At 37.9% G+C, this 24,587-nt stretch overlaps 1 protein-coding gene across 1 annotated transcript; it reads left to right on the top strand.

Moving 5' to 3' along the window:
• Positions 1-653: 653 nt before the first annotated feature.
• Positions 654-24,319, top strand: clu (clusterin). Its single transcript, XM_061987165.2, has 10 exons — positions 654-781; positions 13,909-14,067; positions 14,142-14,290; positions 14,418-14,588; positions 16,315-16,485; positions 16,576-16,792; positions 18,864-19,004; positions 19,307-19,533; positions 19,621-19,808; positions 23,920-24,319. Exons 2-10 carry the CDS (start codon positions 13,953-13,955, stop codon positions 23,930-23,932), a joined length of 1,392 nt encoding a protein of 463 aa, XP_061843149.1. The 5' UTR covers positions 654-781; positions 13,909-13,952; the 3' UTR covers positions 23,933-24,319.
• The last annotated feature ends 268 nt before the right edge of the window (positions 24,320-24,587 follow it).

The raw sequence follows: 24,587 nt of genomic DNA, 5'->3' as shown, positions 1-24,587 counted from the left end.
CCGCTTGTCCCTTTCGGGGTGGCGGGGGGTGCTGGAGCCTATCTCAGCTGTATTCGGGCGTACACCCTGGACAAGTCGCCACCTCATCACAGGGCCAACACAGATAGACAGACAACATTCACACTCACATTCACACACTAGGGCCAATTTAGTGTTGTCAATCAACCTACCCCCAGGTGCATGTATAATTAAGTTATTTTTTAAATAATATTTATTTTAAACTGAAATATTTTTACATTTTGCTCAGTAAAAACTGCATATTAAATGTGTGGACTGTAAATATCAGAAAAGTCCTTCAAATAAATAAAAAAAATGTCTAAGTCAGTTACTGGAATGTTAATTTTTTAATAATAATTTTAAACTAACATACTTACATTTTGCTTAGTCTAAATTGCATGTTAAATGTGAACTTAATTTGCCATAATAAATACATATATTTATTGTTATTATTGTCAAACATTTACACACACCTGAAATCATGTCATTTTAAAATATTGTAATATATATCGGAATTTTTTAGGACAGTCATATCGTATACAGTCATCTCAGATTGTATACAATTAATTATTTCAAATTCCGTTTTGGACAGAAGACCACGATATATGCCGCTTTTATTTTGAAGGGCATCTTTGGGAAGCTCTTCCTAGTGTCTGACAGTGTGTTGCCAGTTTGATGAGTCATGAGTTTTGCATGTCCCAGATATCTGCTGCTGTATAAATAAGCGTCGCAGCAAGATGCGAAGCAGCTTCAGACGGTCTGGAGTGTCAGGACACACTTTGAGGTGAGTCACAAGTGTGCTTTTTTTGATGAGGCTGCAGCACACTGTTTATTAACACTTTGTTTCTTCTCTGCAAAACAAAAGCACTATCAGCATTATGATGATGATGATCATGATGATGATTAGACTAAAGTGGAAACTGCTGCTGTGTTTCATATTTGCTGTTTTAGAAAACAATGGGCTTTTATTGATTCTATGAGCAGTTCTGGATCTTGTTAAGCATTTGTATGTGTCATGATGAATGGTTGTGGACCTCATGGCGGATGTTTGTTTTGCTTGCTCATGGGCGTGACCTCTATGTCTGGATCATAACAAGTGGGTTCAAGAAGATGATACTGTAAATAATACTTCCATGCTTCGAAAAATATACATCTTGAAAAAAAAAATATATATATATATATATATATATATATATATACACACACACACACACACACACACACACACACACACACACACACACACACACACACACACACACACACACACACACACACACACACACACACAGGTTATCATTTGGAATGGGGACCAAGTTTTTGATCATCACTTGTGGGGACCACCCTTTCTACAGGTTGTGGAGGCATAAAAAACATTTGGTAAAATGGCCACTGCCCAATTAGCTCTTTAAATCTCTGGATTGATGAAATAATGTGCTGATCATTCATACTGGGGACTGAAGAGTTAATATGGTTCATGGGGACCAAATTTAAATAATTTTGCATAATTCCCACAAATTTGTACGTGACTACTGAGGACGATTGAAAAAAAAAAAGTTCAAATTAAATATGACATGATCCTCAGAATACAGCACTACAGCTGTCCTCTTACAAGAAGTTTCACCACTTAAATGTACCAGCTACAGCCCGATGAGGGGGCTGCTGTGCAAATGTCTCACACTCAAAGTAACCAGTAAACATGTTTTATGGGTCAAAGCGTAAAAATCACTTAGGCATCTTCAGAATGGATCTGACCATCATTTAAAAAGGTTTCCCTTTAGGGGACCTGTTTTTTGTCCCCATACCATCAGAGGTGCCCTAAAGGTGACTGTGTAAACAGAGTGATGTCCCCATTAAATAAGCATTGCCAGAACACACACACACACACACACACACTCAAAAGAGTAAGAAATAGCATGCAACATCTTATACCAATATCCTGTTTAACTTTATAATCATTGTTCACTACTATGTTAGATCCACTAAGGACTGTTCTTTCACAATATTATGTCACTCGACATCCATTGCTTTCGGTCTCCCCTAGAGAGGGGGGGTTACCCACATATGCGGTCCTCTCCAAGGTTTCTCATAGTCATTCACATCGACGTCCCTTATGTGGGCTCTGTACCGAGGATGTCGTTGTGGCTTGTGCAGCCCTTTGAGACTTTTGTGATTTAGGGCTATATAAATAAACATTGATTGATTGATTGATTGATTGACTTGTTTCATGTTCATTTTGGGGAGTGTTCATCCGCGTGTATTTGCAGCGTTCATATCAAAGTGAGTCCTTTGAGTGCAAAAAGCCCGACACGCATGAAATGAGGCTACCTGTTCCATTTATAGCATGACTTAAAAAAGACTAAGGAATATTCTATTTTCACCCCTTTTTAATTGAAAGAATGACAATGTCAAGTCAGTTAAAGATGTTAACAATACATGTATTTTATAAGCCACCTTTCAAGGCACGCAAGCCACATAGAGTAAATGAGAGCATTTGAAAAATGACAAACACAAAAATGTGGGCATAAATAAATAAAGTCTGCAGCAATAATGTGCAAATGAAGCAGGATGGGCAGCAACCGTGTAGTTTAAAATCTTGTACAAAAAAATTATAGAAAGTAAAAAGTGTATTTTTTAAGTAGATTGATTTCTTCAAAGTGTTTTTATGCTAATGCTAAAAAAAAGATTGTAAAATTATTTTATATTTTCAAATAAATACTACAAATAATAAAACAAATAATACTACTAATAAATGATGATACATTAAAATATCCTCTAGTTGTTAATAATAATAATACTGTAAATACAAATGTGCCCTCATGTTGCGAAAAATAATAACAAAAACTAGAAATATAGCCAAGAGAATTTGAAATGGGCCTGTTGCTAACCTCTCGTTCTTCTGAAATAGTGGGACGGGGCGGTGCAATGCCAGGAAATGCCAGGGGACCCCAGGGAACATGCTTCTAAAAGTTGTGCACTACAAAACGTGCTAATTGTAGCCATTAATCCTAGCTTCATTTAGATTTTTTTTTTTTTTTAATCAGCAAAAATAGTTTAATTCATTTTTGTTTTGTAGTGTTTTATATTACATGTGTGTTGCATTTATTTTTCAGTATCAAATGGTTCAAGTCAGTCAAAACATGTTTAAACAAAGATACCTTTTATTTGTTTTATTTCAGGCAATTTGATGCACAATGCTAATATAGTTATTCATTGTTGTAAGTTAAGCTATATTTATTTCTTTTTTTCTTTAATGTTAATAAAGATAGTGGTATGCAGAGGTATACTTGTAAAAAAAAATGTTATAGACAAATTATTCTATTTATAGTCACTGTTGAGAATGGGTGCTTAATGTCAATAGATGTTCAAAATGCTTGAAAGCTACAGTAGAACCTAACAAGATAGCACTCTGTATACAGTACACAGTGTCTGCCAACTACCTATTTTAGTTTGGGAAAAATCCTAATAAAATGTAAATGCTAACAATGCCAATAGCTAGCATGTTAGCAACCCATATGGTTCCCTTTTGATAACATGGAAACATTTATTGCTTCATTGGACAGTTGCTAAAGCGTTAAATGTTAATTTAATATGCAACATGCTAAAAAAATAAATAAAGCTTGCACCTAGCAAAAACTAAAGCTAGCACCTAGCAACATAGCACTCTTATAATACCTAGTATCTAACAGTTATCTATTTAAATTTTGGGAAACTTTAAATTAATGTAAATAGTTACAATGCCAATAGCTAGTAAGCCAGCAAACATGGTTGTGATAACATGGCAACAGATTTTGCTAAAGTGTTAAATGTCAATCTAACTAGGGCTAGGCTGACCATATTCTGAAATCCCAAAAAGAGGACACATATATGCGTGCCAAGGCGGGCAGCACGCCAAGGCCGGGACTAGGTGAAAATTTGCCAATGATACTCGAACTTGCTTTATAAATAATATATTTATTTAAATAAAGCATTTTTTCTCCTCTGTTGACAGCAGTGTTGGCGCTACGAATTTTGAAAATGGGGTCCCAGGGACCCCATCAAGTCATAAAAATGGGGTCCCACAGTAAATTTTTGGGGTCCCACTTTTTTGTAAGCGTTTTGAAAACAAATGATGAATGTATGCATTATCCTGTTATATCTCACATTCTATATTGTGTTTTGGAAAAAGGTTGTCATAAACGTTACTTAATTCATAAAACAAAATAATACAAAAGAAAACAAATGTGTATGCATATGTCAATGTATTCAGTTATAAACATTCATTCACTTTCTTCTTTCCTTCATGGATCTAAACTTTACCGCTGCTGGTAGTTTTTTCTATGTTTTTATTTAATAAGTTGTGGGTGTATTTATTTCAGTATAAAAGTGTAAAAAGTGTTTTGCTTGGGTCATGAAATGATGATAATGGTGTGCCAGGGCATACATACATTTTATATTTAACGCTTAAATCTCTGGAGTCTACATCAACTTCAGATCTATCCCTCATTTCAAAATGTTTTAGTTTTTTTTATGTTGTTTTTTTGTTTGTTTGTTTTCCGCCATTTTTGGTCAAACAAAACTATGCTTTTTGTGGCAAACACACAAAATATGCAAAATCTTCCACCAAAAATATTTTTCAAAGTGGAATATTTGATGTGAAGTAATCGGAACCTTTGATAGGTCAATAATTCATAATAACATTGATTTTGATTCAATATTATGTTTTGAGCAATGACCGTTTAAAAAAAAAAAAAAACAGCTTTGTTTTATTAGTCAACATTGCAACTGTTTCTAAATTATATTTCACCTTGAAGCTTTTTTATTTCACTTTTGTTATGTTTTTGTTTATTTTAATAGTATTTTTAGAATGTGCCGTGGGCCTTTAAAACATTAGCTGTGGGCCGCAAATGGTAAAAAAATAAAAATAAATCTGCGTCCTTTCTGATTTTAATGCGTTAAAGAGACACAAAAAGTGTGTTAACGCCAACACTGCTTGACAGTACAACAAAATAAGCCACACTTATATTCTGTAACATTCACAGTTATGGAAAAAAGTGCAGAGGTAGAAATATTCAAAATAACCTCTTGTATATAATCTAAACATAAATAATGCCTCAAAACAAGTTGATTAAATTTAAACAAAAAACAGCAGACGAGCTCTCGCCCTGCACAGCTGTTTTGTGTTTTGTAATGTCGATATGGGCTTGTAGATCGTTGGACCCTTTATTTGCCACAGATATATACGTTACTGCTTTGCACGCAGTGCATTCTGCATTCCATGTGTCACGGCCAGGACGAAAACACAGATACTTTTCCAGCAAATCATCCGTGAAGTTGCATTTACGTTTCGACTTCTCTCTTGTATCCTGTCTGTCTCTCGACTGTCTCGCTCTCTCGCTCTCTCGCTCTCTGTCTCTGCCCCTCCCTCACGAATGCTGCTGCGTGCGCACACCTTCACAATTTGTTTTGTTTTTAACCCCTTCTTAACCCTGGACGTACATTGAAAATACACGCAACCCTGACTCAAAATACCGGACATTTGAGGCATTTAAGAAACCCCGCCCGGACAGCCCCGCAAAAGGGGACATATCCGGGGAAAAGAGGACGTATGGTCAGTCTATAATATACAAACTGGAAAACAAAAAAAGGGAAAGTTAGCACCGAGCAAGATAGCACTCTTAATACACTACCTAGTATCTAACAGCCACCCATTTTATTTTGAGAAAATCCTAATTGTAAATGCTAACAGTGCCAATAGCTAGCATGCTAGCTACCTGCATGGATACCTTGTGATAACATGAAAACATTTCTCGCATTAAAGACAGTTGCTTAGGTGCTCAATGTAAATAGATATTGAAAATGCTAGCACCATGCCAGCTAGGATCTATAAATAGTACATTGCACCTAATAGTCACTTAATTTAATTCAAGGAGAGTCCTAATGGAATGTATCGCTAACAATACAAACAGCTAACATTGTATGTATATACTGCATGTACCGGTATGTATGGAAATTGGGGCCCTCAGCAAAATTGTATTTGATTTTTTTTTTTTTTTTTGTAAGATTAACTCATGGGAAATGAGTTGTTCAATAATTACTTTTTTTTTAGTGCAATTAACACAATTTTGTAATTAAAACAACAATTTGCATATCTTCCTGACACACCAGGGGCCGGGACTCGATCCCAAAACAACTGTTCATCAGCCCAGCACTAACACAGCGTGCCACTGGGGAAAATTAAAATGTCTTGGGAAATGTTGCCTTTACATTACTTTCAGTGGCAGAGCAGGAAGGGGCTAGGAATAAATGAAGTAAAATTTCATATGAAGTGCCCTGTCATTCGTTAATTGACATTTCACATGAGCTTGTTCTGGCAAAAAAGTTACATTACTGTGTTATATCCACACACAAATATACTTTGTATGTGGCAGGAAGGATTGTGTGCGTTTTAAATGACCCGCAGATTGGTGTGTTTGAACAGTTGTGTAACCATCATCTCTGCGTCTGAATTGTGAATCATTACCCCCTACTTTTTTATTTATTTATTTTTTAATAAAGTTTGTAGAACTTTCTCTCTGTCCTTCTCTGTTTGACTCTCCCACACTTTGGCTGCCGCCCCACTCTCTTTGCGCCTCTTGGTCAACACAATGTCTTTTTTTTTGGAGCTCATTGAGAATATTTCAGCATAGACAATCACTCATCTGTTGACCAACAGGCATGCAGTAATGAAGCAGGCTGATATCACTGTGAATAGAATACTGACCTCATTGTTCTCCATAGCGCCACCACATGGTCGGGAACGCAGGCTTGTTTCTTTGCTTCTTGGGGACCTGCATGTGTAGAGACATGCGTGTTATTTATTACATGTATATGTGACAATATTATGCAGTAAACTTGCCATGCTTGTTTCCATTGAAACTACAGACTCGTCTGCAAGCCCGAGAAGTGAAATGATTGTAAAATCACTCACTGGACCCCTCATAGTACACATTGATATATAGAATTTGAAAAAGACCTGTCTGCAACCACCAGGGATGCTGTTGATTCCGTCTCAGCTGTGATTTGTGCTACAGAAAAAAAGTTTCCCACAGGACTGCACTGTACTTAGAGCAGGGGGTTGGCGGTCTGGATGCCATCACAGTCTAATTTACATAATTGGTCATGACGCATGTTCATGTAATTTTTCAGGAGGCTGTGAGAAAGACAAAAAGTGAACAAAAAAAACAACAATACTTTCCTCTGTCGCTTCTTGGTCTTTTTTATTTTATTTTCTTCAAAACGCCTCTGACAGGTTATAGATTTGGGAATGGGGGTGTACACCTTCTGCTCATTCAGTAGAGGGATACGTTGTCATGGTTACACATTGTTGAGCTTGTCGTGACCCCAGGATGCAGAGATAGACAGCGACGTGCAGGTCAAAGAGTTTTGGTTAAAGACGAACTGCACTATTTTGCCTATCATTCACAATCCCTATGTAAGACAAGAACACACGTTTTTCTTTTTTAAGCATTCTAATTCGTAAAATATGGCAAGTACGAGGTGGCTAACAATGCAGCTAAAGAGTACTCTATCGCGCCTTTTAAAAAAATATATCTAAAAACCGACATTACTCCATTCACATCTGTGACCTGAATATTAACAAAGTGTTAACAAATTGTTATTACAAGCGCTAAAGCAGACAAACTAATTTTAGCCGCACCGTAATCACAGAGCACTAACTAGCTTAGCCAAAGCAGAGAGGACGGCATTTTCCCCACAAACACTAATAGTTCCAAAAATGCATATCTGGCTTTAAAAACATCTCCATCCACACGAGTGGAGTTTCAAAACGGTCTCTGTCTACACACAAACGCATACACCAGCTGACATGCACATTTTGTCCAATCAGAAGCCTGGAAAAGCGGCCACAGCTGACTTGGTGGCATTACACCTCTGTTATTGTAATGTTTATTTGGATGTACTGAGTCTAGTATAATGTAGCAGTAGCAATGAGACATACAATGACATGTACATTATTTTAAAACTAGCCTGCACTTACACAGAGCCCTGGGAATATTATGAATATTTTGTTGTGTTTAAAGGGTGTACAACTGTGCTGCTGAAACCCAACACTTGTGGAATTATAACCTGTTAAATCAACAACATGGCGATATGTTACATGTCAAGTGTACAGTATTTCTAAAATCAGCGCACACTAACAAGGAGCCAAGGAAACCTCTTGAATAGTTAGGTGTCTAAAACCAGTGTTGGGTTAGTTACTGAAAACCAGTAACTAGTTACAGTTACTAGTTACTTCATTTCAAAAGCAACTCAGTTACTAACTCAGTTACTTACACCAAAAAGTAATGCGTTACTGTGAAAAGTAACTATTTAGTTACTTCTTTTTTTCTTCTTTTTTTTTTAAAGCTCCCATTAATGCCCGTTTAGTCTTCAGTTCAGTACTGTTATTGCACTGGAGAATAATACAATCTGTTGATCAACTTGACATGCATTTGCATCACTGAACTCTGCTAAGCAATGTGGTCTACATACAACACACAAAGACAAAGATATGTTACAAAGGCCAATTTGTTTCTGGCCAGAACAAATAGACAAAACTATTTTAAATAGCTGCAACATAACATACATAAGTAACAAACAGCATAATAACAGCATAGCTGTAAAGCAAGAAAGGCACACACTACATACACAAAGCCTAACCAGGCATTTTTTCCTCAAGAAATTCTGACACAAAATCATGTCTGAAGCCCAGAACACTCTACACATTTCCCCAGTTTTAGTTTAGAGATAAGGAAAGATTGGCCTGGCCCACTAGGATCACCCTTTATGTTTGTGAACTTTATAGTCTATACATTTAGGGTGATGTGATAATCAAACACTCTAGAACAGTGGTTCTCAAATGGGGGTACGCGTACCCCTGGGGGTACTTGAAGGTATGCCAAGGGGTACGTGAGATTTTTTTTTAATATTCTAAAAATAGCAACAATTCAAAAATCCTTTATAAATATATTTATAGAATAATACTTCAACAAAATATGAATGTAAGTTCATAAACTGAACATCAAATCAAGTAGGCTATTCCATTCATTAGAATGCAACAATGCAATATTCAGTGTTGACAGCTAGATTTTTTGTGGACATGTTCCATAAATATTGATGTTAAAGATTTCTTTTTTTGTGAAGAAATGTTTAGAATTAAGTTCATGAATCCAGATGGATCTCTATTACAATCCCCAAAGAGGGCACTTTAAGTTGATGATTACTTCTGTGTAGAAATCTTTATTTATAATTGAATCGCTTGTTTATTTTTCAACAAGTTTTTAATTATGTTTATATCTTTTTTTCCCAAATAGTTCAAGAAAGACCACTACAAATGAGCAATATTTTGCACTGTTATACAATTTAATAAATCAGAAACTGATGACATAGTGCTGTATTTTACTTCTTTATCTCTTTTTTCAACCAAAAATGCTTTGCTCTGATTAGGGGGTACTTGAATTAATAATAATTTCACAGGTGGTACATCACTGAAAAAAGGTTGAGAACCACTGCTCTAGAAGTTTAGAATGAAAGAGTATATAAGAGAATTGACAGCAACGTTCCCTCTAAGGAGCGCGTCTGTGCAATTGTGCACTGCTCAAGCGTCCTCTGCGCACGGCAAATCTATGCCACGCACAAAATCAAATAAAAAAATAAGCGCATAACAATTTTCGACACGACATGGACACGACAGAGATAACCGTTTTCGTCATCATTGTTCAAATATAATAATACGTATGTCGAGACGCTTTGAGGACATGAATTCCATTCATCACTTTACTGAGCAAAACTCTTTATTGTCGGCCATAAACACATCACTGTTATATCAACAGCAACCGCTCGCTCTTTCTCACTTGCGCCAACACATGCACATATGGCACTTAGCCAGTGATGCGTTTACAGCCACACAAAAAGTCGGACAACTCCAACACCACACATAAAGTGTAATTCCAGGTCGTTACTCTATGATTTACCAATCAAATGTGTGCTTAGTCTAGTGTCATTTATTAGGAATCTTAATTTATAAATATGAATCATTAAATGCTGTTAGTATATTAAATACATACTAATAAAAATATATATTTTTTACAAACAGGAAGTTGCAGGAATGTACACATGATCCCCAGCTTACATCTCATTGTGCAACATGTGAATGTTTTAATGGGAACTAAATGCAATGTCTGAAAGGGGTACAAACTATTTCCAAAGCAGGACCTCCACCCAGACAAACAATACAAGTACACAGTTCATGAAAAACAATATTTTTTGTTATTGTCATTGTAAGTGGGCCTAAACACTTATATTAGATAAGGAAATTACTATTGTCATTTGATTATAATAATAAGAGAATGTTGTCTGTCTATCTGTGTTGGTCCTGCGATGGGTGGGGACTTGTCCAGGGTGTACCCCGCCTTCTGCCCGAATGCAGCTGAGATAGGCTCCAGCGACCCCGAAAGAGACAAGCGGTAGAAAATGGATGGATGGATGGAGATTTAACTTATTTAGTCATGTTTGGGACAGGTGTGCTGCTGGTGTAGCCACAGTGTGCACGTCTGATGTTGCGCACATGGGCTCCACTGAATGCTCAGGGAGTTTTTGCGTTTGCTCACACACATGAACAATTAGAGGGAACATTGATTGACAGAGTGTGTGTACCTTCAGTGCTGAATGATGAGCAGAGTCAGAGTTAATCCTTAAGTGGTGGTGGTGGAGGTGAAGTGTCATTGGAGTCTCTATCTCTCTTTACTAGCTTTGTCGAAGCATGTTACTTATGTAGCTTGTTTCAGCAGATTTGAATTGCTGTTTTGGGCAGTAGATGGGATCTTTGATCCAAAGCACAATTTACATTTAACTAAAATGTTATTTTCTTTGTGCTCGACAAAAGAAAAGTAGTGAAAATATCTCCATGTTAGGAAACTCGACTTCTGGCTCCGCCATGATCAGACACGCCCCCCTCTCCTCCCTCCCCACACTCACACGCACACACAAAGCGCATGTCTCTCTTCTCCGGCTTGCGACACAAGAAGAATCAGAACGATGACACAGCAGCGCTCCAATAAAACACACTTTATACTACATAAAAAGTAACGTAAAATAACGCAGTAACGCATCATGTAGTAACGGTAACTGAGTTATTGAATATAAAAAAATAACGCGTTAGATTACTAGTTACCGCCGAAACTAACGGCGTTACAGTAACGCGTTACTTTGTAACGCGTTAGTCCCAACACTGTCTAAAACACACGTACGTGGGTGTGCCATTGCAAACTTGTGAAATTTAATAATGCATTTAATCATCAATATAATGATATTTTACATGTGCAATATTTTACATCAGTACTCATTAACAAGGAGGATGCTACATGGTTTGTTTTTTTTGTCGCTCGAGCACATTTTACACGCGCACAAAATGATAATCTGTTGTCAAATAAGTAATAACATGAGACCATTTGCATTTCAATTTATTTTTTTATTAAGTTAAAGAAATTGCACTTTTTGAATCATTACCACCACAACATGTTGCTAAAAAAATGACCACCTGGGTGATGAGACTGCTGCCTTCAGATGTGTAAGTGGGATAGTCAGAGTTGCTTTGAATTAAAAGGTTCGTATAAGATTTCCATAGGAACTGCTTAGGGTCATCTTTGACCCCACTTGTGATACAAAAACTGCATTTTCTTAAAAGTAATGGAAAAATAAAATAAAAATAAAAATTGTCTCATTTTACAAACATGTTTTATGAGGAATATCTGGCATATGAGAATAATGGGTTCTCACTTCTCTGAGCACTTTGAGTATCGAGTTGATAGAAAAGCGCTATATAAATCTAATCCATTATTATTATTTTCATTATAACTCCTTTTTAAAGATTTTGAAGAATAACAACCACGTCTATTGCAAACACGCATTGATTTTAATTGGGGTAATTTTTACTCCACTTGTGGTAGAGTGTAGGTATTGGCAGGTTGTGCATCCAAGGGTTAAGTATCTGTGTTTGTGTGGACATGGCCTAAGTTTAGGTTCCTCCTTTTTTCCAGGCTGGTTTGTTGGCTTTTTTTGGCCCATACCGAGTAACCGAACTTGACAAAACTTGGTGAATGGCGACAAAAGAAACACGCTGATAAGTGGCGACTGGGTAATGGACTGCGTAAACAGGATGTGACGTAGGGGGGCTCTCCCTATCCAAAATGGCCACGCCATATTGCACAGGAAGTGATGTCATTAAAATGGTAGCGCCTTAAGGCTTCCAGCAGCACACAAAATGAATGAATGAAGTGTTCGTACACCGCGACATGGTTCGCACACAGAGGCATATTTGGCACGATCTCAAGGTTTATAAACCGTAAAGTTGGCAAATGGAGGGGTTCGTAATTTGAGGTTCCACTGTATATATATTTGCAAAATAAGTGTTGTCTTATAATCAGGCCAATAGGGTTGTGTTGGAGATAGAAATATTTAATGATGCGAGTCTCCCAGTCAGTGTTTGTGTCCACTTTACAAGGTTACCCCAAGTGTGTCTTTGAATGAGGGAACTAAACGGGCTCCGAGGCCTATCAGACATCAGCATAAAGAAAAAAGAAAAAGGAAGAGCTTTTTGTTCTTGCTATGTAAGCAGAACATCATAGAAAACACTGATCTAAGGTCAGTGTGGGGATACTGTCCTTAGTGCTGTGGTTACATTCAATTTATCTCTTAGAAGAGGGCACTAAATATCTAATGAGGTCCACTATTAATAGAAGACAGTGAAAGGACAGCCTTCTAACTACAGTATTATTTATGTTGCTTTAGAAAACATTTTAGAAATGTTACGTTTTCATTTATTTTCTATTTGAGCTAGAATCATTTTTAGCCAATGTAGACAACTTATAAATGTTTGCTAACAATTGTAGTGATTGTATATTTTCAAATTTAAATACAATCAAAAATATTTTTATATTTCCTTTTTAAAGTTAACATATATGTTTAGTAAAGCTCTGTTACATATGCAGACATTTTCACTTTATTATAACCATACAATGATTTTTGATTTATTTATTTTTTACTTAGATTGATTGGCAACACTAAATTGGCCCTAGTGTGTGAATGTGAGTGTGAATGTTGTCTGTCTATTTGTGTTGGCTCTGTGATGAGGTGGCGACTTGTCCAGGGTATACCCCGCCTTCCGCCCGAATGCAGCTGGGATAGGCTCCAGCACCCCCCACCCCCCGCGACCCCAAACGGGACAAGCGGTAGAAAATGGATGGATAGTTTTAACTTGGTCCAGTCTAGAATATTTTTGTAAATGTGTTCCTTTTTTATGTATGAAGAGTGTTATTCAAATAAAGCTTAACTTGATGTTTATCTATTACGGGTCAGATGTGACCAAATTTAGTAATTTTATGAATACCTACTTAAATGTGTCTAATTCTAATTGGAATTGAATGCATAAATGTTAATTTAATTAATTTAAAAGTACATATATTCATTCATTTAATAATTATTTCAATATTTAAATAATTTTCTTATTGGTTAAAATATTTTATGATCTAATTATTTCATTTTCTTTTAGGTTGTAATGGTTTATTTAATCAATAATGAACAAGTGTGTGAACCTGTTATTTAATTAAATTTTGAAATACAAATTTACTTTTACATTAAACAAATAAATGACAATTTATTGACACATTTGTTTTTTCCACTAATAATTAAACAACATATTTAATCATTATAAAATGTATTTAATTATCTAAATTGAACCATCCATATGTATCTTGTTATGAAAAGGAACGTTTATGCACAGGGAGTACAGAGCCCTCTAGTGTGTATAAAATGGCATTACAACAACATTAAAACAGCTCCCAGGGGCGTTTTGATGAGATATGCTTTTTGCTTCTTTTTTTTTTATCTCTGCAGGTTTTTCTGATCATTACCTGCTGGCCTTTGAAGCGTCAGAGAGGATGCTAATGATGATGATGATGAAAATAAAGAAGGGGTCCAAGTTGCTGGCTGTGGTTGCGCTTTTCCTGGCCTCGGTCCACTGCATCCTACCACCGACTAAAGAAGATCTGCAACGTGAGCGCTTCTGGGTTAATCAAACGTCACATGTAAGAGAAAAAAAAAGTCAGCGGCGTTTATTTTTTTTGCAGAAATCTCACGTCGAGGAGAGAAGTACCTGGATGTTCAGATTGAAAATGCCATCAATGGCGTCAAGGAGATGAAGACCTTGATGCAGCAATCGTCAGAGGACCATAAGAGGGTTTTGGATGAGCTGGAGAAAACTAAAAAGCAGAAAGAGGTACTTGAGCGACTCCTGTCTCTGTCATTGAAATCCTACAAAAAGAAAGCTGGTTAGGTTTTTGTCTCGGCCGCTTTGGCTTAAGCACAGCAGTAAGGAGTTACTGTACCGGTACATGTTCACGTAGGAGGCCATGGTGGCTGCTCAAAAGATGGAGGCCAAGCTGGATGAAGAGGAGCAGGTTTGTAACGACACCATGAAGGCTCTATGGGAGGAATGTAAGCCTTGTCTGAAGAGAAACTGCGTCAAGTACTACTCCCGCACGTGCAGCAGTGGATCCGGAATGGTGGGCCGCCAGGTAAGCTTCAACCACTTGTCCATGTTCAGGGTCACGGAGGAGCTGAAGCCTATTCAAGATGACTTTGGGCATGTTCTTATTTTGTCCTTTAACATTGGAAATTAATCCCATCCCATATAAGTACAACCCCTGGCAAAACGTACAGAATCACCAGTCTAGGAGGATGTTCATTAAGTTTGTTCAAGCAGAGCCAATAAATTATGGACTGCCTCAATTCTGAGTGGAAAAGTTTGGAATCAACCTGTATATTTTCACTTTCCAAAGCGAACACCTCAATCAGATTCGTTCTGTTCATTAGTCTGCAGTTAAAAAAGGAGTGTTCACAACTTGGAGAGCTGTTCCACCAGGTGGATTGTCATGAATCATGGCACAAACACAAGAGATGTCAATTGAAACAAAGGAGAGGATTATCAAACTTCTTCAAGAAGGTAAATAATCGGGCAACGTTGCAAAAGATGTTGATTGTTCACAGTCAGCCATGTCTAAAATCTGGACCACGTACAAACATGGGAAGGTTGTAAAAGGAAAGCATACTGGTAGACAAAGGGAAAAAAAAATTAAAAACAGAAAACTTCAAGTAATACGTCTTGAAAACCGAAAACGCAGAGCAAAAGAAAAGAACAAATGGGCGGAAACTGGAGTCACCTTCTGTGACCTAACTGTAAGAAACTGCTTAAAGGAAATGGATTTAAATACAGAAAAACTGAAAGAAAGCCATTAACACTTAAACAAAAAAACAGGTTCCAATGGGCTAAGCAATATGGACTATGGATGAAGGAATTAAAAGTCATATTCAGTGATTAATGGCAAATCTGCATTGGTGTCGTTCCAATGACTGCCTGAAGAAAACATGCACATGTCCACAGGCATTGATATGTTGCTGCATGTTGGGTAATGGCACTGGGAGATGGCTGCCATTACATCTTCAATTAATGCACAAGTTTACTTCTGACATTTCGGACACGTTTCTTATTCCATCAACGTAAATAATGCATGGGGATGAAGAGATCATTTTAAAATGATAATCTATCGTGCTATAGAGACCAAAATATAAAACATTTCCTTGAAGAAAGATACATAAAGTTAATGTCATGGCCTGCAAATAGTCCGGATCTCAATCCAATGAAAAACTGTGGTGGAAATTGAAGAAAATGTTCCATGACAAGACTCCAACCTGCAAAGTGGATTTGACAACAGCAATCAGAGAAAGTTGGAGCAAGATTGATGAAGAGTTCTGTTCGTTACTTGTTAAATCCATGTCTCATAGACTGTAAGCTGGTATAAAAGCCAGAGGTGGTGTAACAGAGTACTAGTGTTGTGTTGCCGTGTTTTTGGTTTTTGTCTTTCCATGATTCCATCATTCTCTCCTCTGAATTGAGTGATTCCATACTTTTTTTTCACTCTGCTTGATCTAAAATGATGTAAAAAATATTTTCTTGATTTCTTTTGTTTTGTAACGCCGGAAAGTTGCAGAAATTATACTTTTGTGTCATGCGTGTCATCTGCTTTTTTACTACAATATTAAATTGACATTCTCCAAGTCTGGTGATTGTAGTAATTGTACTTAGCAGCCAGGACAGAGTCCTAGTTTCGCTTCTATGGTCATTATCACATTTTTCATGTACTTCCATTGCAAAACACACTTGACAAATGAATCATTTCACAAAATAATGTTTTTTAAATCACTGGTGTTGAATGCAACTTAACAGTGCCTCTTTCTGCGTAGTTGGAAGAGTTGCTGAACCGAACGTCTCCCTTCTCCATTTGGATCAACGGGGAGAGGATTGACACACTTGAGCAGGAAGGCCAACGTCAGAACAAAGAGTTCAAGGACCTGGAAGACAAATACTCCGAGATGGCTGACGGCGTGGACGGCATATTTTCCGACAGTATGAAGGTACAGAATACCCAAGGACTACTGTATGAGACAATTTCAAAAATAACATGGATATTGATTCCGTCTCTGGGTGTTGGGGATGTTTCTCAGGTGGCTGACCACGTGCACTCCAACCCTCACACATTCATTTTGCCCAATTTCTTCCCATCTCGCTGGCGTAGAAGCATTCACGCCCTCTTCCACGAGTCTTTCCCCAGCTTCCAGGGATTGTTTTCCCCCATGATGAACATCGGCAGGAACAACTTCGGCTCTTTCGGCTCCTTCGGCTCCATGATGGACTTTGATACAGACGCCCCTGTTGACGAGGGTATGCTCTATTATATTAACACTAAGGGTTGAAAATGAAGGGAAACTTTCATTTTACTTTGCCTTTTTAGTTCATTCGGGACAAGCGGGCTATCTATTTAGACATTCCAAAAAAAAAAAGTCCACAATTTCCTTAAAAAATATATATGTATATATATATATATATGTCATTCAAAATGATAGGATGAACACTTTTCCCCAAATTTCCGATAACAGACCTGCCAACGCGCAATTTTGTACATTGATATTTCTGTATAAATACACTTGCATGCTTTGCTGCTCTTGAGGTATGAATTTTGTTGCATTTCACTGGTTTCAGTTTCGAATTAAGTGCCTGAAACATGTAATTGTGCTACTGTGCAGAGGCATCTGTACAACACACTGTAAAAAAAAAAAATGTTTTGATTTTACTATTAAAAAACTGGTGGCTCAGTCGTCAGAATCTTTCAGTGAAATTTACTGAGTTTTTTTTTTTTACACTGAATTACTGAATTTAAAAAACAATAGCACTGTTATTTTTATAATAAAATGTTGGCGACTGAGCTGCAACTTTTTACTGTAATCTGACTTTTTTTTTTTACAGTGCAACCACTTTGCACTTTTATAGCGTGATGTGCATCTCCAAATATTTTACCTCGAGCAGCAGCAACATGGACTGTAAAAGATGTAATTTTTTAGCTTGTAGTCCATTATTTCATGTGTGTATACGACTTACTACGCAAATTACTTCTCTAATTTTCTGATATTAACATTTAAGATGACTGTTGTAACATATCGATTAGTTCCAGCTGCAATAACACTCCCCTTCATTTTTTAATTACTACTATTTGTTCCCGACGAAGGTGGCTAACAAGCTAAATAGTTGTGAGTAGAAAGTTGCGGATGCTCGCAGAGTTGACTTAACGTTACGTACTCAACTCTGACAAGGGGCTATTGGAGTTTTTTTTAGGCATACATTTTTTTTTTTCAAAAGCTGTAACGTTGGTACTAATAAATAACGGGGTGAATGGAAACTAGCAAGAATAACAAACGGAGAGCTAGCAAACAGAACCAGCCTCTGCGTTTTTTACGCTAGCAGTGCCACTGGGGTGGGTAGAAGACTGCTCCCTTCCACCGGAGTTCAGCAACCGCGCCATGCATATAGTCAAGCATGTCAATCACGGATACCAAGACGTACTACAGCAACCCTCATCCACCCAGACGTAAGACAAAACCGGTAAGTCCTTGATACTCTTGACAGCTGCGATATCAAAGATGCAGAAATCTCTCTGCGAAACTCTCAAAAAAACATTTACTTTTGAACTTTTCTTTAGTTTTGAGGTGTGGAAACAAGTTTAACAATTAAAAAGCTAATGCTCAGGTCATGTGAGCAAAATTGTAAAATCCTTTGAAATGCACCTGCATTGTTTTGTGTCTCAGTTAAATTTAAAGAGTTTCCTTGTCCAGTTGTATACCTCGTCATGGGAGTTGTAAAGAATCCAGGGGCCCATGTAAAAAAAACAACAACCTGCCAGTCAGTGGCTCTTTGAATTGTCTCAGCTGACACCCGACACGAGCCCCTGATTAAAAATAATGTTATTCTCATCTCGTTTTCGTGAACCCAATATCATGGATCGTCTTGTCTGTGAGATGAGTATATCGTCACACCCCTACTAGTAACTAATAACAACGCTATATCTATAAATATATACAACTTTTAAGAAAAACTTTTTTTATAAACATTACTACCCGCATCATTTAATATTTCAGTATGTGAATCTCTTTCCTAGACTGATAACAAAAATGACTTTGAACTTAAGCATTTCAGTTCAGCTTCGAATCGTCAACATTTACAGAAAAAAACATGAATGTTGGACTGACTAAATCATAGTCCCTAAATTTCTAATACCAAAGATTGAAGGCTACAATTCAATACAAATAGTACAAAATATTTTCCCCTGTATGATAATCCCAAATGTGTAGCTTTTTCCTCATCTCTTGATTTTTTTTATTCTGGTAGTTTTTATAACTATATGTACAGTATATACATTTTGAAGAAGTCCTAAGGTATATAATTAAGATGTCTGTTACAGATGGCAAAGTGAATGAAGACGTGGTCATCACCAAACCTTTCGGAGACGGTATGATGACCTGCAGGGAGATTCGCCGCAACTCGGCCGGCTGCCTCAAGTTCCGTGACGAGTGTGAGAAATGCAAGGAGATTGAACATATTGGTGAGATAATTGTCTGAGACGTGAACACTAATGATTGGACTACAGTTGCCACCACACAAGGGTAACTATAGAACAAGAAAAGGAACTTGACGTAATCTAACAATAACTATAAAAAGCCTTTTTTTAGGTCACCATTACACGTGTGTCAAGTGTTTTCATTCTAATTGTGGATTAACAGACAAGAACTGCACCACTAGATAATGTTGTATTTCTTGTTTTGCCCTAAAAGGGCATTTATATCTAATACAGACCTAACTGTTTCAGTGAAGATGACAATGATCTTCCTGTTGTTGCCGTCACAGATTGTTCTGGAAAGAAACCCCTGGAAGGCCCCCTGAAGGAGGAACTTGAGAATGCCCTGGCCATGGCCGAGCGATTCACCCAGCACTATAACGGCCTCTTAAAGCGATTTGAAGATCACATGTTCAACACATCCTCCATCATGGACCTGCTCAACAGGCAGTTTGGATGGGTGTCATCTCTGGTCAACAACACCAACTCCAAGGACGACATCTTCCAAGTTGAGACGGTAATTACACATACTCTTCGTTTTTTGCACTTTGATTTATTTAAAATGTTCACGACTGAGTACTCTATACAATACTGTATACTGTAGGTGAACAGCAGGGCCCCCGTACAAAAGCCCGGTGAAGATCTTGAGCAGCCTGACACCAGCGTGTCTGTCAAACTCTTCAACTCGCCACCCATTAAATTTAACGTGCCGGGCGACATCCCTTGGAATGACCCCAAGTTCTCTGAGGTGGTAGCCCGGGAGGCTTTGGACCGCTACAAGGAAACCACTGTGTGAGTGTCCCATTTCTGCGCCATAATTAGAATCCACTTAAGTTTGCTAAAACATTATGGGACCCAATCTCCCGTTTGCGCTCAAGTGTTTTTCTATGCACGTTTCTCTTATTCGTAATCTCCCATCAAAACTGCGGACACGCCCACCCTGCTTACAGGAGAGACAAGTGCGTAAATTGTGAATGTAGGCGGGCTCATGACTAATGAGGCTGACTTTGCCTGACTCATGACACCCTTTTTTGGCTGTGTGAAAATCATGCAACATGAAGCTTTTTAACTTGTGAAGCAGTTTGCGAGCTCTTGCTGACAGTTTCATATTAGCAAGGGCTGGGTGATAAAAGTGAAATCAATATATATTGCAATAGACTTGTAATCAATATCTACAAAAAGTGTGTTCGACAAAACGTTACGCAAAGCAAGGTTGGTTGCATGAGCAAAGGCACTCGCTCTCTGGTAACCGAGCAATGCAGGAAGCGATCCCTCGTCAGTGCGAGTGACGCACTCACAGCCAATCAGGTAACAGTATCAGCTATCACGTTTGGTTGCGCCATCTTGTTGTCTCGCAGTTGATTTTGCATGGAGTAAGAAGAGAAACTAAAAATGAGTGCTGCAGAGAGCAAATAAATTGTGGACAAAACAGGAAAAGTCACCTCGACAGTATGGCAGTTTTTGGGGATTTTTTCAAACGGACCGTAGTCAGATCAATGTGGTCTGTAATTTATGCAAGGCCCTCGTCCCCATCAAAACCGGTAATACCACACCACCTTAGACTTAGACAAACTTTATTGATCCACAAGGGAAATTGTTCAAACAAGGGAAATTGTTATTGTTCTGGTAAGTTCCTGGCACTAGACTTGCAGAAAAGTGTTCTGAGGTTTCTAGAGATTTACATCTTCACATTTTGCACTATTTTGTGACACTTTAACTAGTTAAATTCTTACATATTCCTTATTTATGCACCTTAATTTAAGAGGTTATTGTTAAAGAGGAACTGGACTTTTTTGGAATTTTGCGTATTGTTCACTGTCATCATGAGAGACATAACGACGGATGTATTTAAAAAAAAATAAACGTAAATAAAAGTCTGCTTACAGCAGAGCCAATGGGAGGTCCTTTATTCCGCCCATAAAACCCAATAAATAATCATCCAAAAACATTTTATGACTTAAATATTAACCAAGTATTAGTGGTATTGTTATTATAAGCGCTAACGCATATGCAAGTATTTATAGCGGCGCCGTGATCTCGAGCTTGCTTGCCAATGTTGACAATATAGACTGATTTACTGCTTTTCGTCCAACTTTATTGAAGATCATAAATTATGTCTCTCACCTGGGAAGTAGAAGGACGAGCACGTATTTCGACCAGTTGGTACACTTTGACAGCCAATTTAGACCCGGTAATAGCGAGGACGACACTAAAAGACGCTTGGTTCCGCCCCCCTTTTCTTTGCGAGGATTATGATTTTAATTTTTGATTATGATTCACCTAAATGGCAATATATGAACATCCTAGCAGTCGACATCTTAATGACAGCAGACATTGAACAGTAAGTGATGTTTTATTATGTTTGTTGGCTCTCATTAAGTTTGCAGTGAGCAATAATCAGTGATGTAGTTAAAAAAAAAAAATCTGCAGTCCTGCAGACCTTGCAGCTGACAGGACAGTGGCGCTCAAGAAACCCTATCCTCCTCACTGGGGCGGTATAGCTCGGTTGGTAGAGTGGCCGTGCCAGCAACTTGAGGGTTGCAGGTTCGATCCCCGCTTCCGCCATCCTAGTCACTGCCGTTGGGTCCTTGGGCAAGACACTTTACCCACCTGCTCCCAGTGCCACCCACATTGGTTTAAATGTAACTTAGATATTGGGTTTCACTATGTAAAGCGCTTTGAGTCACTAGAGAAAAAGCGCTATATGAATATAATTCACTTCATTTCATTGTAGTTTTTTTTTTTTTTTTTTAAAGGATGTAGGACTCCAGTGCAACACTATTGTTGCGTTTGGTTGAAACATGACATTATCTATGCCAGTGATTTTCAAACTGTGGTACCGTGTATAGAGGTTTCAGGCAATCTCCTCAATGATTTTCGCTGTGTAAACATGCCGTGTTGTGTGCTGCTTTGGGGGCTAACAAAGTACCAGCCTTCCTGTATCCTCGGATGATCTATTGGTACGGTTGTGAAGACAACATTTCAGGCGACTATTGGACCAGAAGACGCATATGGCTGCGGAATGGAGAACTGAACTCGAGTGGCTTGCGAACACATGTTGATTTCAGTTTTGGAGGATTATCTAATCTTGCCAAAAAAAAGTTTGTAGCAGGAGGGAGCTTAAAAGCTGCTGCCCACTGAGGCGTGGCTTGTCTTGAGACTGTGATTAAAACTTAATAGGAATCCATGTTAAAGTATAAATTGTACATTTATCTGAGTCTGCCAAACATCTTTTAAATTGTTCGATTCGCAAATTGATTTTTGAGACTCGTCGAGTTGTCGGCCCAAAGTTGATGAGGATTTTAACCAAATTAGGGTAATACGTTTATTTTTGGTTGTTGTGTATTTTCCGACGTACATTGCGCTGGCGGGGGCATATTAGAGAGCCAGCTGGTGACTTTACACTGCACGAATGTAGAGGCAAGACTAAAAAAATGGGCCCATTACCTCCCTGCTTGGCACTCAGCATCAAGGGTTGGAATTGAGGGGTTAAATCACCAAAAATGATTCCCGAGCACGGCCACCGCTGCTGCTCATTGCTCCCCTCACCTCCCAGGGGGTGGAACAAGGGGATGGGTCAAATGCAGAGGCTAAATTCGCCACACCTAGTGAGTGTGTGACAATCAGTGGTACTTTAACTGTGGCTCTTTTGATGACTGCATCTTAACCTGACTATCGCCAGATCCTTGTAGTTCACTGAGCTACATACAAGGATAGGGGGCCTTGTAAAAAAATCATTGTATGTGATTGGATAAACCACTTATCCGTTATCTTGAATGACGTGCTACTTCAACCACTCACATCGAAATCAACCCGTGACGCTGATGAGAGCGACACTGGGAAATCCAATACAAAACAGCCGACATATTGGATAACGACAGAGCGAAAAGTTAGATAACTTTTACTGAAACAACGCAGCATTGTCAGTAGAGGATTGATGTCGCAAAACAGTTGCAATAGCAGAATCAAGGGCAGCACACGACTCCTTGGTGCGTGCCGCCATTGTTGTTTGAATCAAACAGTCGCTTCAGCGCTACGTCACTTCTATGAAATCCCGCCCGGCGATCCAGATTGGTTCATTATTTTTTGCTATCTTGAAGGAGTTTGCAATGCCCTCGAGCCCAGATCCTTGTGTGGAGCTCAGCGAACTACAAGGATCTGGCGAGAGTCAGGTTAACTGCATCTGGCTCTCATATAAATCTTAGCTGACAGTGGTTAACATGATAAGTAATGAATAATTCCGCTGGTAATCACAGTGTTAAAAATAACGTTAAAAATATAAAACATTCTCATGCATTTTAATCCATGACTTATAATACTCCAAAAATGTTGGTGTTACTTAAAAATGCACGCATTTAGTTGTATTCAGGGTTAAAAAATATACAAAAATACATTTTAAAATATTTGGCTTTCATGGCTCTCTCAGCCAAAAAGGTTCCCGACCCCTGCAATAAAGTTTTGTTTTATTGTACATTTATGAACTGGATTATGTTCAGAACTTTATTTAGACTTATTTTGGTTGATGTAAAAACTAAAGTCGAAAGACTGCAATTGCATGCTTACGAGCATAGCCGCATATGTCATTGTTAGCAAAGATGGCGCCTCTCGTTTAGTTGGCCATACTCTCGGCTATGCCACTAGTGGTACGCCAAAGGATCACTTAATTAATCTTGTTTTGTTTGTAATGAATACTTAGACCTACTACGCTACTGTATTTAAGTTTTGGTCATTATGGTGGTACTTAGAGAACCCAGTATTTATTGAGGTGGTAGTTGGTGAAAAAAGTTTGACAACCACTGATCTAAGCATTTTTTCCCTCAAGCTGCTGTACCAATTTCAATAGGGTTTTTTTAAAGGATTAAAAAACTGGCTTCTGACTTAAATCTGTATTTTTTTCCCCCAGCATTGCCAAATAAAGGTGGATTTGTGCACGATTCTGCTCGATCTAAACACACCTGAAAATGATGCACATCTCGCTGCAGCTCACCATCCGCTGTATGTCCTCTCACGTCCTGCTTCTACCAAGTTTAACATCAAAAGGCGCATTTAGATATTGTCCTGCTGGAAGAGAAAATATTTAGTAGAGAATTGTCTGCAGCAACTTTAAGCTGACATGGCTAGTATACACTACAAGTAGACCTGCTTGACTTACAACACGAATGCCAGTTTGTTGTAATAGTCTTGCAAACACTGACAGATTTAGAGGAAGGCAATTATTAACTGTTCTGTATTGCTTTGCCCACCTTTGAGATACACCTTAGCAATAATAAAGCACTGCAGAGAATAAAACATTCCTAAAACCATATTGTTTGTTATTGTCCTTGTTATTACTTGTACAAAATAATTGTGTTTACCTTTGAACTGGAAACTGGAAAAACTGGAAACAACTATTTAAAATATAGTACAATTGTTACAAAATTAACATTCAACATTAAAGTAATGAACATTTAAATCATCACTCACAGACTTTGTTACAAGACATTTTAGGTCCAAGATAACACTTGGACCCAGTTATATAATAACCACTTTTTTTCCGAGAGTAAACAGGACAAAATGTGTCATAAGATACGG

The sequence above is a fragment of the Nerophis lumbriciformis genome, linkage group LG26, assembly GCF_033978685.3.
Source record: "Nerophis lumbriciformis linkage group LG26, RoL_Nlum_v2.1, whole genome shotgun sequence".
Classification (NCBI taxonomy): Eukaryota; Metazoa; Chordata; class Actinopteri; order Syngnathiformes; family Syngnathidae; genus Nerophis; species Nerophis lumbriciformis.
Note: the sequence above shows the minus strand (reverse complement) of the source record. Positions and strands in the feature narration are given on the sequence as shown.

Coding starts and splice junctions, on each gene's coding strand:
- clu (XM_061987165.2), top strand. CDS start 13,953: ATGCTAATGATGATGATGATGAAAATAAAGAAGGGGTCCAAGTTGCTG. Junction 14,291..14,417: donor AAACTAAAAAGCAGAAAGAG/GTACTTGAGCGA, acceptor ATGTTCACGTAG/GAGGCCATGGTGGCTGCTCA. Junction 16,486..16,575: donor TATTTTCCGACAGTATGAAG/GTACAGAATACC, acceptor GATGTTTCTCAG/GTGGCTGACCACGTGCACTC.